Source organism: Camelus ferus, chromosome 10, assembly GCF_009834535.1.
Source record: "Camelus ferus isolate YT-003-E chromosome 10, BCGSAC_Cfer_1.0, whole genome shotgun sequence".
NCBI lineage: Eukaryota > Metazoa > Chordata > Mammalia > Artiodactyla > Camelidae > Camelus > Camelus ferus.
Genome location: NC_045705.1, coordinates 33,680,943 through 33,699,692, shown reverse-complemented (window position 1 = coordinate 33,699,692; position 18,750 = coordinate 33,680,943). Strand labels below are relative to the sequence as shown.

The 18,750-nt window shown below is 37.7% G+C and overlaps 1 protein-coding gene across 1 annotated transcript; it reads left to right on the top strand.

Annotated features, from left to right (window-relative positions):
- The first annotated feature begins 7,700 nt into the window (after positions 1 to 7,700).
- On the top strand, positions 7,701 to 8,618 carry LOC102520936 (olfactory receptor 10W1). The gene has a single exon (XM_006172967.1). It carries the CDS (start codon positions 7,701 to 7,703, stop codon positions 8,616 to 8,618), a length of 918 nt encoding a protein of 305 aa, XP_006173029.1.
- The last annotated feature ends 10,132 nt before the right edge of the window (positions 8,619 to 18,750 follow it).

Sequence of the window (18,750 nt, the reverse complement as noted above, 5' to 3'; positions counted from 1 at the left end):
AAAAGTCTAAGCAATTTCTATTTTGCTGTGGTCAGCTATTTTGCATGCACATGTGTGTCTGTGTGTGTGAGTGTGTGTGAGAGAAAGAGAGAGAGAGAGAGAAATATGAAAGATGAAGAAACTTCTGGACAGACCGTTGACCTAATGGATAAAGACTGAAGAAGAAAATTCCCTGGTGTGACATATTTTACCATAACACATGTATTATTGGCTGAATTGTGGACCGCCTCCACACTTCATGTATTGAAGTCTTCACCCTTCAACACTTCAGAACGTGACTATATTTGCAGATAGGGCCTTTAAAGGGGTAATTAAGTTAAAATGATGTCATTAAAGTGGCCCCGAAATCCATGTGACTAATGTCCTTATAAGAAAAAGAGAACAGGATGCAGACACATCCAGGAGGACCACGTGAAGACTCAGGGAAAAAACGGCCATCTTCAAACCAAGGAGGGAGGCCTCAGAAGAAAGCAACACTTGTTGACACCTTGATCTCAGACTTCTAGCCTCCAGAACTGTGAGGATATAAATTCTGTTGTTTAAGCCACCTGGCGCGTGGTAATTTGCTATGGCGGCCCTTCCAATCTAATACACGTAACTACCAAACAAATAGCGTCGCACTACTCTTTTATTAATGTAGCTTAGAGAGGAGAAATGTTTCATCACATAGTATACAGTCATTATATATGCTATATTTTTCACCCATATGCATATCTTCATTTTTACTGATCTTCCTTGATCATTGATAATCCTTAGGGCTCAGCTGTTGAGGTCACATCATTCTCTCGTCTTTCCCTGATGAGTAAATTTTGCAATCATGCTATGCAATTTCCTATCCCATAATAAATTATCTAGACCCTTACCAGAAGTCAGGATGTAGCAGGCCCAGACTGTAACCTCATAATTACTATGTAATAACCTGCTTCACTCCTAGAGGGACCAGACCACAGTGAAAAATTATTCAAGAGATTGGAAGGAATCCTGTATATTTTCATAGTCTTAAGTCCCCTGTCCAACCTCCCCTCATTCCAGATGTGTCTTGGCTTCTCAGTTGTAGGAACGTTCACCTGTTCCCTCACTCCTCCAAACAAGGATCCACACAGACAACTTAGTTCTGAAGACAATTTTCAGACAGGAGTTAATCTATGTTATTCAAAATGAAGAGTTGGTAGGAAAGAATTGGTGTTTCCTTAGACGTGAATGGAGAAAAGGCTGCCCTGATTTTAAATGACCATCCCTAATTGATTTAACTGAAATATCTTCACAACGGTGAAGAAAAAGCATCAGATTAGCTTAGCAGGTTAGAAGGAAGGCTTAAACACACACAGCTCAGTCAGCTACAATTCTGTGTTCACATACCAACCTCTCCGCCTTTATCTTGAGCTTAAAGACACATCTTATAGCGTTCCAGGCCTGAGTCTTGAGCTCTTTATTAAATTATTCAACAAATAGTTTTGAGCACCTTCTGTGGGTCTAGCCCAGTGGTTCTCAACTGAGGGCAGCTGAACCTCACAGGAAATATTTGGTAACGTCTGGTGAGATGTTCGATTATTGTAAACAGTAGGTAGAAGTTGGTGTTACTGTCATTTAATGAGTAGAACCCAGGATACTGTGAAATATCCTGCAGTGTTCAGGATGGCCCCTCACAACAGAATTATCCAGCCCCAAATGTGAGCAGTTCCTAGATGGGAAACCCTTTTGCTACCCATCCAATAGTATACACGTTGAAGAAAAGGGGACTCAACTTTGTCCTTGTTGATCTGAACACTACTAGTGGAGATGGAAGTGCATCCATAAACGTACAGCAGTGACAGTGCAATGACGAAGGAATATGTGAGAGTCCAAAAGGAGCATTCCAGAAAGTGCTTCTGACACTGTGAAGTTGTCATGGACCCAGCACAAAGGAGAAGTAGGAGCTACTTCTGTAAAGAGAAGTGGCATTCCCAGCAGCGTGAACAGCATGTGCAAAGGCCTGGGGGCAGGAGGAGGTATGATGAGAAGAAGGAACTGAAAAAAAGACAGAGTCGATGGAGCAAAGAACCAGAAGAAGGCTAGAAGTTAGTTAAGTACCAGCTTTTACATGGCCTTGTAAGTAATATTATGGCTCATCATTGTCATAAGAGCCAGATTTTACTTTACTTGAAAGCAGTGTGGCTGGATGAACCTTGATGCAGAGGAAGAAGAATATGCTTCCGGGTCAAGCAAACTTCATCTCAGCCACTGGCTGCATTTACTCTTGGATAAGGTATTCACATTCTAAAAATCTTTTACCTTTGACTTTACTTATAAAATAGGGATAACATTCACTTTGCAGAGTTCTTATAAGGATTAATATAATATAATATGCAAATGGGATACCAATAGTACCTCCTTTTTGGAATTGTCGTAAGGATGAAATTAGTTAATATATGTAAAGTATGTGAAATGTAGTAAGTTCAACGTAAGACTTAGCTACTGTAATTATTATAATGCTGGGCACAAAAGATGTTTCAGAGGTCCCTAAGTATCCTGCCTGGCTGTTGGGCTCTCCCAGTGTTCTGCACCAAACACACACACACACACACATGCACACACACACACACAAACACGTGCACATACATCAAAAAAATGCATTAATCACTCTAGCCCTCTGCAGAGGACTTGCCTTTGAATAAATGGGGCTCTTGGGATCACACATTCACACACACACATATAAACATTGATACACACATGACCGAGCAACATCTCTTCAAGGAATAAGCTAATTTCACTAAGACCTATGGGATGTCTCTGCTCAAGGAGAGTCAGACAAAGAAAAATTTGACAAATAGCCACTGAGGACCTCTTAAGCATATAGCACTCTGCTGGGTCTCATGGAAGCCAGGCAAATTGTGAAATATGGTTTCGGTTCTCTGGAGTGATAATAATTGGTGACTTGGGCTGAACAGAGAGCGATGATAATCTGGCGGAAGTAAGCTCCTCAAAACAGGAGGCTCACATGACCTTGATTAGGTAACTTCATATTTCTCAGGAAATTATTTCAAGCACTGAGAATGTTGCTGAAGTGTCTGACATTGGTCTTTACTTGGAGGAGCACACCCGTGACCTTCCATGGACAGCGAGGAGATCCCAAGTGGAGAGACAGTTCTAGCTGGACTAATTATCTGGTAACAGGAGATCAGTAATCACTACACCACCTTCTTCTGGGAGATGGAGTTCATGAGGCAGGACCCTAGATAGCAAAATAACTTACTCCTTCCATGGGCTTTAATTTGGGAAGGTTAATATAGCCTCAGTCCTACTGGGTCATCTCTCCCATGCTCCTCCTTTCTCCATCCACCGGAGCAGTCAGACATCACCTGCAACGTTCTGTCTTTTATGAATGTGACTGAGAAGACAGGCTCGGTGTGCCCCTCTTTCTTCTCCTGCTGACAGTAAGAGAAAGTGTTTTCTACCTCCTTGAAGACTAGCAACATACCAGGCACTTACTGATGCTGGTTAGAAAAGCACTTAATGGCGCCACAAGTAAAGACTTCAGGATTTCAGAACTAGGTCAGCCCATTACTTACAGTGTTTCTCTGAATTCACTTGGAAGGCCTATTCCTCAGGTTAAAATGGTAATTACTAATCCCAGTCTAATATTGAGGGATATAAATATAAATTTGGGGGAATGACTAATATATATTCAGATAAAGCTTAAGGATTAATAACAAAAAACTTTTCCTCATAAGGTAGCTCATTTAATCCTCCGCTATGAAGCAAGTATTATCATCATCCCCTTAAAAGATTCAAAGGAGAGAAGAATTAACATCTATTACGCAATTTTAAAAGTTTTGTACATCAAATGAAGGGTTCTAAATACTTCATCTAATTTAATCTTATCACAACTCCATCAGGTATCATTATTTACATCTTTTAAACTTGAGGAAAGAGAAATTAATGTAAGATAATCTGTCCAGGTGACAATAATAGACTGAGATTCTACTGTGGGTCTCTTATTGCCATATCCATGGTCCTCCTTTTTTTTTTTTTTTTTTTTTTTTTTTTTTTTTGCATGGTGATAATTAGAATATTGGAAAATTGCTCCAGTCTAGACTTTCTGTGTTTCCACAATGCACATGGAAAACATTTCTCACAACACCTTTGCCATCTCAAGCTGGTCTGGCTGGAGGAGTAAGAAGGAAGATGAGGATGTGACTTAGGATGTGACTTGGAGGCACTATGATGGGTGTGGATTAATGAACAGACACCAACCTGGGGCAGGTTTCTGAGGATGATGCTAAAATGCCCTTACTGTGCCTCTGTCACAGGCAATATGACAGAGTAACAACTTGGAATAGCAAGTTGACACTATGTTAGTTAGTAACACCCTGGAACAGCAAATTGACAATATGTTGATATAATGTATTTCACTCTCTTTGAACCACAAAATCCACCGTTTTACCTGTTCACAATATGGACCCACTACTCTACCTATCTCGCTTCTCCTAGTTAGCTTCTATTTTTCAGATCTAAGATTAAATATTCCTCCCTCTAGGAAGCTCTTTCATAAACTTAATCATAAACTGTGCCAGAGCCCCATGTTGCACAATCTGACAACACGCTATATTTTGCAGCATTTACTCACAGTTGTAATTATATGGATATGTAGCATATACATATATAAATGTGTATAATATCATATATATATATACACATACATATATATTTATACATGCCAGATTCTTTAACAGCATCTGTTTCTCTCATTAGGATATATAATCACTTGGGCACAACTATGCAATTTTGATAACCATTATATATGGGCTTGGCACTTAATAAAAAAATAAATGTGAGTGACTGCAGGAAGGATAGTTAAGATGTGGAGTCACACATTGAAGATTGTATTAAATGTCCATCTCAACAGACGAGAGCAATGGACCAATGTTAGAGGATTGATGGAGGATGTTGTGTTTCTTTGGAAATGAAAAAGTTACGTTTAAAGTTTGAGCATCCAGGGAGCTATATATCCATCCACATCTGAGGAGACCATTCGAACAATCAAACAGAAGCATGTGAATTAATCCAATTTTGATTAAAGAAATAGACTTCCAATGAACAGAGAAGTGAGACCCAGTTCTTTTTATCTGATCATTTCTGTGATCTGCCCCATGCAGTACAATTTTAAGTAAGGTATTTAAAATGAGAGCATTTCCCAAGCTAAGTTTTTTTATGTTTAAATATCTTTTCTTTTATAGCAATAAAAATATATGTATATATAGATGTAACATTTCTCTCAGTATTTCATTAATTTGACCTCTCCTCAGCATACTTAATTACACAAAGTTGAATTTTTGTTTGCTTCTCTCTTGTTTCCATAAGATAATACCTGCTCCTTTCATGGAATAGTGAATGAACTGGCTGCAAGTACGATGTACAGGAAAAGTTGAGACAGGAACACGTGTAGGGCTGAGGCAGCTTTACCGAGCTCAATTTTTGAGACACACCAGCACCATGTCATGTGAGGAACAGCAAAAAGGAAACTGGGAAGAAAATTGAGGACTGCATGATAGTAGCTCTTTAACTCCTGAAGCGTTTCATGCAGAAATGGCCCCATTGTATAGAACAGAACAAGTATGTGGAGGTTGCACAAAGGTAAGTTTCAGCCATTACGAGAAAAAGCTCTTAGAGAATGGTGTCGTCCAACAATGAAGCAAGCAAGTCAGGAGGAAATGAGATTTTCTAGGCTTTGAAGGTGACCTGATGTTCAGATACAGATGGGCGATTCATGTATCTGACATAGGACTGAACTGAGGTCCTTTCCAGCACTAAGAATTCATGACCTGTAGATAACTCCATTACAAATATTTTATTGTAGCTCCTGGAGAGCACCGCTAAGAAGACATTAGTGTGACTGACTATAATAAAGTTCTCAGATGTCATCATCATCACACAGATCGCAGAGCCTTCTGTCATAACATGGGTGGAAGAGAAGCCTTGGATGTCTGCTATGTTCCTCTATACACTATGTCTCTGAGTGACAGGATTTTTCCACAGTGCAGCTCAAATGTTGGATATCACATTGTTTTCCATAAGGGCTCCTAAACAAGTGTTTTGATTATGAAATAATCTTAAAAGTAAAAGAGAAAATGGAAAAAAAAAAGTGTAAATGACATGTTTTTCACAGTATATTTATCCATGCAACATATATTGAATGTCTATAATTTGTACAAGATTAGACTCGGGGATATGGGAGATGATATAAACAAGGGAGGATGGTTGCCCTTGAATTTATAAACAATAATCATGGTCACCCATCATTAGGTTGCTATTACTATGACCTAGGCTTTGTAGTAGATATTTAACCTCAAAATCTCATTTAATCCTCACTACAACCCTTAGAATTAAGCATAATTATTATACCCATTTTTCAAATTAAAAAAAAAAGGACTCAAAGAAATTATGTATTGCCCAGCATAACAGAGTCAGGAGATGGGGTTACTCAAACCACATCATTTAATACCAAAACTTACTTCACTCAGTATAATCCTCCCTCCCCATGTTATAACACTATCTTGAACATGCTCGGTGACATTAAAAATTATTCAAAGCATCAGTGAAGTTCAGAAATGAGAAAGAGAATGAAATGGACACCACTTGTTAGTTGTTGGAAAAACAACAGAGCCTTTCACACCCTAGGTCTTCTTGATACTTGTGACAGTCTCTAACCACATTCCCCCCCATGCTTGGGACACTACATTGGGTTTATGTGACTGGTTTTTCCTAGAGTGGTGCCTCTGGATCAAGATTTTCCTCAAAGCTCATAATAAATGGTATACATTAAAATCAGGCAAGTTGAATCAAGGTCACATGTTGTCTCTTTTCCTGAATAAGTTGGTTTGGGGAAAGGAGTGGAATGGATACCCTTTGAGAGTTACGTCTCTTTGTTAGAAACTTCAAGGAAGCTAGATGGTTTTTCTTAGATTTCACTTTCGCTTTGTAGAAGAGGGAGAAATAAATGGAAACTGGCTCAGTCTTTTCTGTTCATCCCCAAACTCACAGGATGGATTCTTAGATCCCACACCACCCACCTCGAGCCAGGAGAAGCCCTGCGACAAGGCTCCCTGGTTGGATATGGATGGAGAACCCAGACATATAGAGGCTTTGTTTTCTGATGTTTATTCCCAACACTGTCAGTCGCAGGCCATGTCAGCTTTTTGCCTATGGGCATCATTTTTTTTTCTTTATTTTCCATCATATCACTAGCTTTTCAGTGTTATATCCACATACCCCTGAGTCAATACCAAATAAATATATGGATGAATGAAGGAATGAATGAATAGCTTCCTGCTCTCAATTTAATGCCACCTGCTGTCAAGAATTCCTTGACATTTCCCTGTGAAATGTCATAATAATTTAATTTTCATTCCACTTCTACCAAAAATAGCTTTGAAAAATAAACTTCTTCTGCTTCTTTTCCTCAAAAAGTTATACAATTTAGCTCAATTCTTGGCAGTTAGATATTAAGTTGTAGCTATTTCTGTGAAGAGACTCAGTAAAGGGGGATGAACAAAGAGAAATAGTCCTAATTCCTCTAGTTTCTAGCTCCAGCCCTGATTGGATGACATCAGGGCTGAGAGTGTGAACTAATGTATTGTCAGTCTGATACATTCTTCTTTCTTTGTAACTCTTGGCAGAGATAAGCTGTTAGCTCAATGACCTGGGGAAATCGCTCGGCGTGGATGGAGTTTGTGTTCCTGGCCTATCCCTCGCCCCCAGAGCTGCGTGTCCTGTTGTTCCTTGGGGTCAGCCTGGCTTATACACTGGCCATCGCCGGGAATGTCCTCGTTGTGGTGGCCATCCAGACAGAAGCCCGCCTACGCACACCCATGTACTATTTCCTGGGCAGCCTCTCAGGAGTAGAAATATGCTACACGGCTGTGGTGGTGCCCCACATCCTGGCCAACGTCCTGCAGTCAGAGAAGACCATCACTCTCCTGGGCTGTGCCACTCAGATGGTGCTCTTCATTGGACTTGGCAGTGCCGACTGCTTGCTCTTGGCTGCCATGGCCTATGACCGGTACGTTGCTATTCGCCGCCCTTTGCAGTATCCTCTCATCATCACTTTAACTCTCTGTGTCTGCTTGGTTGTGGCCTCTGTAGTCGTTGGCTTGTTCCTGTCCTTACAACTGGTGGCCTTTATTTTCTCTCTGCCATTTTGCCAGGTTCGAAGTATCGAGCACTTTTTCTGTGATGTGCCACCAGTGATGTGTCTTGTTTGTTCCGAGAGCCGCATCCATGAGCAGTCAGTGCTGGTGGCAGCCACACTAGCCATAGCTGTGCCCTTCTTCCTTATCACCACCTCCTACGCCTTCATTGTGGCCACTGTGCTCACAATCCGCTCAGCGGCTGGCCGCCACCGGGCCGTCTCCACCTGCTGCTCCCACCTCACTGTGGTCCTGCTGCAGTACGGCTTCTGTGCCTTCATGTACCTGCGCCCCAGCTCCCACTACCACCCCAAGCAAGATCCGTTCATCTCACTGGTGTACACATTGGGAACCCCATTGCTCAACCCACTTGTCTACACCCTGAGGAACAGTGAGATGAAGGGGGCCATAGGGAGAGCTCTTACCAGAAATTGCCTCTCCCAGAACAGCTAGGAAAGGGTATGACCTCTCAGGCCAGGGTTTGGTCCCAGCTCGTGCAAATTCCCGCCCAACGGGGATTTCTCTCAGTTATATAGCTGATGTTATAGCTGATCTAAAATATGGTATAAATTATCTGGATACTATTTAGCTATATGTGCCAAACATCTTTACAATGTTTCCACTGTTAGATGCAATAATTTCTTTTTTTAAAAAGAATTTAACAAATGAGTATAATGTAATAGTACAAGGCTGCACCTCAGGTATCAGCTGGAAACAGATGGCTCATTCAATAGATTTTAAAAATAATAGAAAAAAATATAGAGTTTATATTCAGAAATATTAGTAAGGGAACCAGTAAGGGGTAGCTACACACATACTGACAATAGCAGGAAACTATTAGGATCCCCAGATCACAGAGAAATGAGAGGGTAGAGGATTATCAGAGATCAATTAGAGCTAGATTTATAGCTAGATTTATTCCTATTTATGGTAGGAACTCTGGCTTTAGGGGGAAAAAAGCAACTTTTGACAGAACTATAGCCGTGCAAGAAAAGAGCAAGAAGATAAACACCCCAATTTGTCTCTGCTTGTACCCTCCCAACTCTTGCCTGTCTCCCACTGGCCCAACCCAACCGGAAGGAAGAAGACAGAGGAGACTTTGTGATTAAGTTCTCAGAAGTTAGACTTTTGGGACAGTGAAAGAAAGACAGAAGAGGACTCAGGCTTAAGAGCAAACAGAATAATCAGAAAAGGATCATTTATTATAGCATTTTATCTGAAAATAGAAATATGTTAACAATATAATTTGTCCAAAATAAAGCATTGGCTAAACAATTATTGTATGAAAGAATATTATGTAGCTTTAAATTTATGTTTTCAAATACTAGTTATTAGTAATAGCTAAAATGAAGTAAGTGCTTACTGTGCACCATAACTAAATATATATATATATAATATATATGTATGTATGTACAAAAATCCTATAAAGATTGTTATTATCCTATTTCCAGTGATGGAACTGAGAGTTTAAGTCACTGGTGTAAGTTCACACAGCACATATGTGGAGTTAGAATTTGTCATTTGAACCCAGGGTTTCCAGATTCAGAGCCCATGTTTATTTGCATTTCCCTGATAAAATGATGATAAGTACCTTTTCATAAGACCATTTGGATATCTTCTTCTGTGAAGTATTACTTTAAGTATTTGCTAATTTTAATTGGCTTTATTATGTTTTTCTGAATTTATTATACATTCTAGATATAATTCCTTTGTCAGATATGTTTATTGTTAACATTTTTCTTCCTAATTTGGACTTAAACCTTTCATTGATATTTTTGATAAGTTTTTTTATTGAAGTCTAATTTATCATCGTTTTTCTTTATGATAATGACTTTTGGATTCTAGTTAAGAAATACTTGCCTTCCCCAAGTTTGTAAAGAAAATTTTTCTAAAAGCTTTGTAGTTTTGGCTAGCACATTTAAGTCTATGACATACCACAAATTAATTTTTATGGATTGTATAAGCTAAGAGTCAATGTTTATATTTTTCAAATTATATGTAGTTATTTTTGCACCATTTATTGAAAAGATTTTTGCTTCCTTTTGAACTGTTTCTGTACCTTTGTGGAAAATCAGTTGAATGTGTGTGTGTGTGTGTGTGTGTGTGTGTGTGTGTGTGTGTGTTTAATTCTGGACTCGGTCCAGTGATAAATTTTTCTAGTGTTATAGTATCACCAAGGGCCTTAATTACTGTAGCTTCCTAGTATGTCTTGAAATCTAACCACATAAGCCTTCTAAAATTGCTCTTCATTTATTAGATTATCTTGTTACTCCAAGTCATTTTAATTTCTTCCTAAAATTTATAGAAAAGAAATGAGGAGATATTATTTTGGACTATATTGACTCTTTAGAGATCAATGCGGACATAATTAATATCTTAACAATATTAAAACCTTTAATCTGTAAACTTGGTATAATTTTTATTTATTGGTCTCTTTAATTTTTCTTAGTAATGTTTTATAGTTCTCTGTATAGATATATTTCACATTTTTCATTAAACTCATATCTAGGGAGCTGTTTTTTTTAATACTATTGTAAATGGTTTTTCTTGTTTTAGTTTTCAGTTTTTTCTAATCAGCATATAGAAATACTGCAAATATATCCATTGACCTAGTATCTCATTACTTTCATAAATTCACTTTTTAGTTCTAGTAGCTTCTGAATTCTTTCAGATTTTCTATGTACATAATCATGTCAACTGTAAATAAAAACCATTGTACTTCTTCCTTTTGAAGTTGGTTGTGATAGCAGTGCCTGCCCTAAAGAATCTTCTTTCCTGCTCCCTATGCCCTGATGTAGAATGTTCTCATGACAGTTCTGAACTTGTATTGCCCAATGTGATGTCAGCAAACATGCTGCAAAATAAAATCTTGAAAAGCACCTGCCTATTGGGGCGTTCCTTCTTTGAATCTTGGGGCCACCTTGTTATAAAGAATTTGCAAGTAGACTATGTTGAATAAGAGACCCCACTTCCAAACTCCCCTAGACATCACACCATGTGATTAGAGATTCATGAGTTATCCCAGATAAGGCCGGCAAGAAATGGTCCCGCCAACCCACAAGTTTGTGAGAAATAATAGATAATTGGGTTTTTTCCCTTGGTCTTTTTTTTTAACTTTGTTTTTATATATTTATTTGGGGAGAGGAGGTAATTAGGTTTATTTATTTTTATTTACTTATTAACAGAGGTACTGGGGATTGAACCCAGGACCTCATACATGCTAAGCATGTGCTCTACCACTGAGCTTTACCCTCCCCCCCCAGTAATTGTTATTTTAAGCTGCTAAGTTTTATATCGTTTGTTATGCAGCAATAAATAATTAACACAGGCATTGGTACCTCCAAGTGGGGTATTTCCATAACAGAAACACAAAATGTGTGGCATTGGTTTGGGAATGATCTGAGGCTTGAAAATTAGCAAGGAGATTGCTGGTGAAGGTTGGATATATGGCAAACAAACTGTTAGCAGAGGCTGGAAAGATGGAAACTCATGGAGTAAAACCTATGAAAGATTCATAGAAAAACCACAAAAATGTCAAGATATTTGTAGTAATTTGTATTGTATTATATTGTATTGTGTTGTATCATATTGATAAAAGTATAGTCAACTTGGACTAAAAGGGACACAGGCAGTCCAAAATAAAAATACTCCAGACTCCCAACTTTGTATGAACTGGAAGCCACCCAAGAAAGCTACTCAGCTGCAAACATAAGTCATCTTTTAATATAAATGGAAGAACTTTTCAGAGGACAGACCCAGGGAGTGGAGCCAATGTATACAAATTGCAAAGGATTAGGGAACCAGTCCCAGAGAGCATCATAAGGGAACATTCTCTGCTGCCAGTAGAGGACCCTGACACTGTGCCCAAGTGGATTCAGGATTGCTAAGGAATAGTAACTACTATGTGCCTCCTTCCCATCCCACCCTCCCTTTGAATGAAAGTGTCTATTATGGTCCAAATTGGGAATCAATGCTAATTACAAGATCCAAGATTTTGAGTCTGGATTATAATTTTTACCACTGAGGGTTTTTTTTAAATGGCAAGATATGTTTTGTTGTGATGTCTCATGTGTCTTTGAAAAGAATGTGTATCTGGTAAATGCTGAGTAAAGTCAATTAGATTAATTATGTAATAGCATGATTCTAATCTTCTTTATTCTTACATATTTTTGTCTACTGTGTTATCAAGTCCTAACAGAAGTGGGTTAAAATTCCCAGCTATGACTATGGATTTGTCCATTGCTCCCTTTAGTTCTGCCAATTTTTATTTCTTTTATTTTGAAGCTCTGTTATTCGATGTACACATATTTAGCATTGTTCTATCTTGTTGTTAGATTAACCATTTTATCATTAAGAAATTTTCTTTTTTATTGCTGATAATATCTCTGGTCCAGAAATCTACTTTGTCTGGTCTTAATTTGCACACATTGTCTCTTTTATGACTGGCATTTGCACGATATATACCGTTCCTCCTTTTGATTTCTGCCTGTATTTCCTCGCGTATAAAATACACCTCTTATAAAGAGCATATAGTTTATACTTTTTCTTTTTAAACCAATCTAATTGGAACAATTTTATTGAAGTATAGTCAGTTTACAGTGCTGTGTTAGTTTCTGGTGTACAGCCTAGCAATTCAGTTATACATTTATATATTCCTTTTCATATTCTTTTTCATTATATTCATTTCATTCATATTCATTTTCATTACAAGGTATTGAATATAGTTCCCTGTGCTATACAGTAAGTCCTGATTGTTCAACTACTTTATATATAGTAGTTAGTATCTGCAAATCCCAAACTTCCAATTTATCCATCCACTCCCTCCTTTTCCCCTGGTAACCATAAGTTTGCTTTCTATGTCTGCGAGTCTGTTTCTGTTTTATAAATAAGTTAATTTGTGTCATTTTTTTAAATTCCACATATAAGTGACATCATATGGTATTTTTCTTTCTCTTTCTGACTTCACTTAGAATGACAATCTCCAGATCTATGTTACTGCACATGGCATTATTTCATCCTTTTTACAGCTGAATAATATTCCATTATATATATACATGTATATATATAAACTTTTTTATCCCGTCATTGATTGATGGACACTTAGGTTGCTTCCATGTCTTGGCTATTGTAAATATTGCTGCTTTGCTGCTGTGAACATTGGAGTGCATGTACCTTTTTGGATTAGAGTTTCCTCTGGATACATGCCCAGGAGTGGGATTGTTGGATCATAGGGTAAGTTTTTTAAGAATCTCCACGCTGTTTTCCATAACAGGTGCACAAAACTACATTCCTATGACTGGTGTAGAAGAGTTTTAGTGGAGCATTTATATATACTGTTTTCCCTTGTGTATTTTATTCATCTGTTCTCTTCTTTTTTTCTTAGTTTCTCCTTCTCAGGCTCTTTTTGGATTTATAGAGGTTTTTATCTCTGTTGGTTTCTTTAGCTATATCATTTGCATAATATTTTGCATTTGCGTTCTTGTCACAGCCTACCATGAATTATTATGATATTGTTGAGGTAAATATGCAGGAAACTCTTCAAAGTATAATTCCACTTACTACCCTCTGTATTTGTGCTTTTATTGTAATAGTCTACTTATAAATTCCATCATAGGTTATTATTTCTGTTTTAAATAGTCAACAGTTTTTAAAGAAATTCTAAAAGTAGTCTTTAACATTTGTATGTTAATTTTAAGACTATTTTCATTGGATATAGAATTCTAGAAATGATCTTTTTTCTTTCATCTCTTTAAAGGTGTTATTTCATTGTCTTCTGATTTCCACTTTTCTGGTAAGAAATGACTTGTATTTTTGTGGGGTTTTTTCCCCACATGAGTTTAAAGTTTTTTCTCTTTATCTTTGATTCCCAGTCGTATAACTAAGATTAACCTAAAGTGTGTGTGGGGGGTGGGGGGGCGTGGGATGGGGGGAAGGGTACACTTTAAGGAACTCATTGTATTAAAATAAAATAAAATGGAGACCAGACTTGAAAATCCTGTGAGCAGACAAAACCAGTTAGGCCATGTAAGCAAAATGTAATCTAGCTTGTTTCTTGAATGTAAGTGGAACTTAACTTAGATATTTCCTTGTAAATGTTTCTGATAATCATAAATGAAACTTAAATCATCTTCCTAAAATGGTATAATACCTTTTAACTAAGTGCCCCACCATCTGGAAACTCCCACTGTAATAGCCAATCATTGTAAAAGTTAAACTCCATTCTCATTTTATAATCCATCTTTTAACAAAATGCCTCTGAGCTTCTAATCACTCTGAAGTTTCCTTTTTGCAAGTCATGCCTTGCTCAGTAAAACATTCATATCAAGTAAAGCTCTCTAAATTTTCTTTTGATGATTGTATTTATTAACACATCCCAAACGCGAAGTACATTCACCCTACTCCAACATCCCCAAAAGCCTCACCTCGTTATAGCATTAACTCAAGTCCAAAATCTCATCTAAGTATCATTAGTTCAAAAGTCCCAAATATCATCATCTAAACCATTTAAACCAAGGTCTGGGTGAGGCTCGGGGTATAAGCCATGCTGGGGCAAATCTCCTCTCCACCTGTGGACCTGAAAAACCAGGAAACAAGTTATCTGTTCCCAAAATACTTGGTGGGACAGGCATAGGATGCAAGTTAAAGACATTTCCATTCAAAAAGAGAGAAAATGGAAAGAAAAAAGGATTTATTGGTCCCAACCAACTTTGAAATCAAACAGGGCAAATTGCATTAGTTTTCAAGACCTGGCCTGGGAATAATTCTCTGTAGCTCATTGCTCCAGTCTCTGGGCTCAAAGTATCAGCCTCTGTGGTCCAAAGTACCACTCTCTGGGCTCACAGCTCTTCCCTTAGAGTCATCTTTCTTTTTCTCATGAGGGCAGTAATATTTACAGCTGAGTAGTTTTATCATCCTATTTCCTACTTGCAGAATTTGGAGAATATAGTTCCCTTTTCTTTCTTTCCTTTTTTTTTTTTTTTTAGTATATTTAATATGATTTTATTTGACTGGTTACTTTTTTTGGTTTAAGCAAAAGAGTTTATTATTATGTATCCTGTGGTTTCCAAAATGTTGGACTGGCTGGAAAAGTACATGATGTTTCTGGGAACAGTTTCTTGTCCCAGCATTTCCCTGCTTCTGCCAGAATCGGAAAGCCACCAACCCAGAAGCTGCTCGCTGTGAAATCTTGCCCCTGAAGCTATGATCCATGCCAAGCCAGCAAAACAATGGCTTGCTTATTGCCTGGCTCCCTTTCTTTTCTTCCCTCTTAATTGTGGTAAAAACACAACATGAGATGTACCCTTTGAACAAATTTTTAAGTGCGTGATACAGCTTTGCTGACTATAGGCATAACGTTGTACAGCAGACATCTAGAACTCATTCGTCTTGTACAACTTAAATTTATGCCCATTGAAGAGCAATTCCCCATTTCTCCCTGTCCCCAGTCCCTGACAACCATGATTCCAGTTTCTATGAGTTTGATACTATGAACTATTAGATACTTCAGGTAAGTGGAATCATGCAGTATTTGCCCTTCTGCAGCTGGTTTATTTCACTTAGCATAACGTCCTCCAAGTTCATCCATGTTATCACACATAACAAGATTTTATTCTTTTCTTTAAACTGAACAATAATCCATTGTATGTATATAGCACGTTTTCTCTACCCATCCATTCCTCAATGGACACTTACATCTTTTTTTTAAAAATATTCTCTATGTCATTCAACATTTTACATAGTAATTAACTTCCTGGTTACAAATGTTCATTTATCAGCGGCATTCTTGAGGTGATAATCCCTTGTTAGCTATAAAATTAACTAAAGAAGTGGTTATCATGGACGTTTATAGATAGGCAATGAAAAAGGTTTGTGGCATGGCACGGGCTCTCGAGCCAGATTGTGTGGATTTGCATCCTGGCTATCCCTCTTTAGAGCTGTTTGAGAAGGGGAAAAAAGTCACTTAAACTCTCTGCCCTTCAGTTTCATTTTTAGTCAAATGAAGATTACAATAAACCTACCTGATATGGTGATTTAAGGATTAAATGAATTAATACATGTCTTATAAAAAGCCCTATAAATGGTATAAGTTATTAGTAGTGTTGCTGTTTTCTCATTCTTGGGGGTACAGAGAGGGAAAATAAAGAACACAGAAATGGAGAGAATGTTTCCACAGGTGAGGTTATGACAGTTTCCTTCAGGCATTTTCTCAACATGTATAAATCCACTCCCTTGGAACATTCTGATGAGTTGACCAAATAGTTTATTTCTACATCATATTCAGTCTTCAGGTTTTTAGGGGTAACAATGAAAAGGTAAGCTTACCTGAAAAAATTCCTTCTCTTTGAGATTTGCCAAAAATATAAGCCATTTAAGATATTTTGAGATGGAAGAATAGCATTTTAGTTTGCAAAAATGTTTAGTAGGAAAGAGTGGAATAATAATAGAGGAAACATTTCCATTCTACCCCAAACACATTGAAATGATTGACAAAATATATATGTTTCAGTCAGTTCGGGCTGCTATAACAAAATGCCATAGACTGGATGGATTAAATGACAGACATTTGTTCTCACAGTTCTGGAGGCTGAGAAGTCCAAGATCAGGGCACCAGGAGAACCAGTATCTGGGGAGGACACTTTCTTGGTTTGCAGACAACCATCTTCTCACTGTATCCTCATATGGCACAGAGAGAGAGAATTCTACTCTCTTTCTCTTTTTATAAAGGGCACTAACCCCATTCATGAGAACTCCACCCTCCTCATCACCTACCTCCCAAAGGCCCAGTGACCAAATACTCATCACATCGGGGATGAGGCTTCAACATACAAATTGGCAGGGATGGGGGGTGTTGAGAGGCAACATATAGATTGGGAGAGATTACTGGTGTCCATGTTTATAAATGATCAGCCATATGCATTAGTGGTGAAATACTAGAACCAGTCTACATACACAAGCATAAGATCTGGATAGTCCTTCCTGAACATAAAGAGTGGCTTTATCCAGAAACAACATATTTTCCCTCAAAAGATAAGACATTCATATAAACAGTAACTAAGCCAAACCACCTAGTGATTTAGAGCCTGTAAACCAAAATATTTCCGAGGGCAAAAACTATGATCTTTTAATATATTAGACATGTTCTAGTCATGAACCTTAGGAAGATGGGTTAAGACAACAACAAACAACTCAATGAAAATGATAGTTCAAAGCAAAAAGAGAACAAAAAAATTTAAACCTCCTGCATTAGATGAGCAGCTGGAGAAAAATTACAAAACAATTTTAGATATCCATTGCCAAAAAAGATTCTCAATGTTTTACAATTAACAAAAGCAAGGAAAAGGTTAATAATGAAAAAAAGTAAAAACAATTTTAAACAAATGAAAAAGATTATAATTAATAATAAATTTGTAATAAGGAAAAAAGAGCATGTATGTAGCCAGAACAGGAGTCTATGAAACAAAAACTGTAATTATGATTAGAAATAGATCAATGTGGAAAAAACAAGTGAAAAAAAAAGAAACAAACAAAAAATAGTCAATTTTATTTTTAGAATTTTTTTATAGATGACACAAATATCTGACAAGACAAGTTGAAATGAGAATGAGTAAACTGACGCCAACATTGAGGAATTAAACAGAATACAGCCAGAGACATAAGGATATCGAAATATGAGAGAGTTTGAGAGACAGGAGGATTCATAAATTATTCAGATAAATATTTAATGCAATGCAAGCATTATTCTAGACTCTGAGAATACAGGCACAAGATAAACAAAATCCCAAATACAGAAAAAAAATTGGTAATTAATGGGATAATGTCAATTGCTATTATGTGATATGGAGAAAAATGGGGCAAGATGAGAGAAATGAAGGGGAACAGGGATGTTATTTCATGCAGAGTCACATGAAAAGCCTTCTTGTGTGAGATAATATTGAGCAGAGACTTGGTAATGCAAAAATACAAGGCATATGTAAGTCTGTCAGAAGAGCATCTCGGGCAGAGCAAAGAACAAGTGCAGAGTTGTTAGGGTGGGGGTTTGGTTGGCATGCTCATTGCTGCTACTCTGAAGCGGAGGCAGAGGAGAGTGGGGATTATGGTGGTGTGGTGACCGATGATGATGGGTGATGATGATGGGCGTCATGATGATACTGATGGTGATGGTAATGACGATGGTGACGATGACTGGCTACACCTACTGATCACTTACACGGTTTGATTCATTATCCTTACCAAAACCTGAAGAGTGGACTATCATTATTGTCCCCAACTTACAGATAAGGAAACTGATGCACAGAGAGGCTAAACAACTATCAAAGATAAAAAAAAAAAATTTTAATGGAATCGCCAGGGATTTAACCCAAGCAACATGACATCTTAGTCCAAGCACTTGATTGATTGCTCCTCACAGAACAGCAAGGAGGTTAAGCAACTTGAGACACCGAGGGAAGTATGGACGTGCAGAGAGTGGTATGGTAGGAGAAGAGATAGGAAGTTACCTAAAATCAAAACCATGGAGATTAATAGGCCATAGTTAGAAGTTTCATATTGCCTTAAGATGCAAAGCCACTGAAGGGATCTGAGCAGA

Excerpts from the sequence above, each read along its gene's own strand:
- LOC102520936 (XM_006172967.1), top strand. The coding sequence starts at position 7,701 with ATGGAGTTTGTGTTCCTGGCCTATCCCTCGCCCCCAGAGCTGCGTGTC.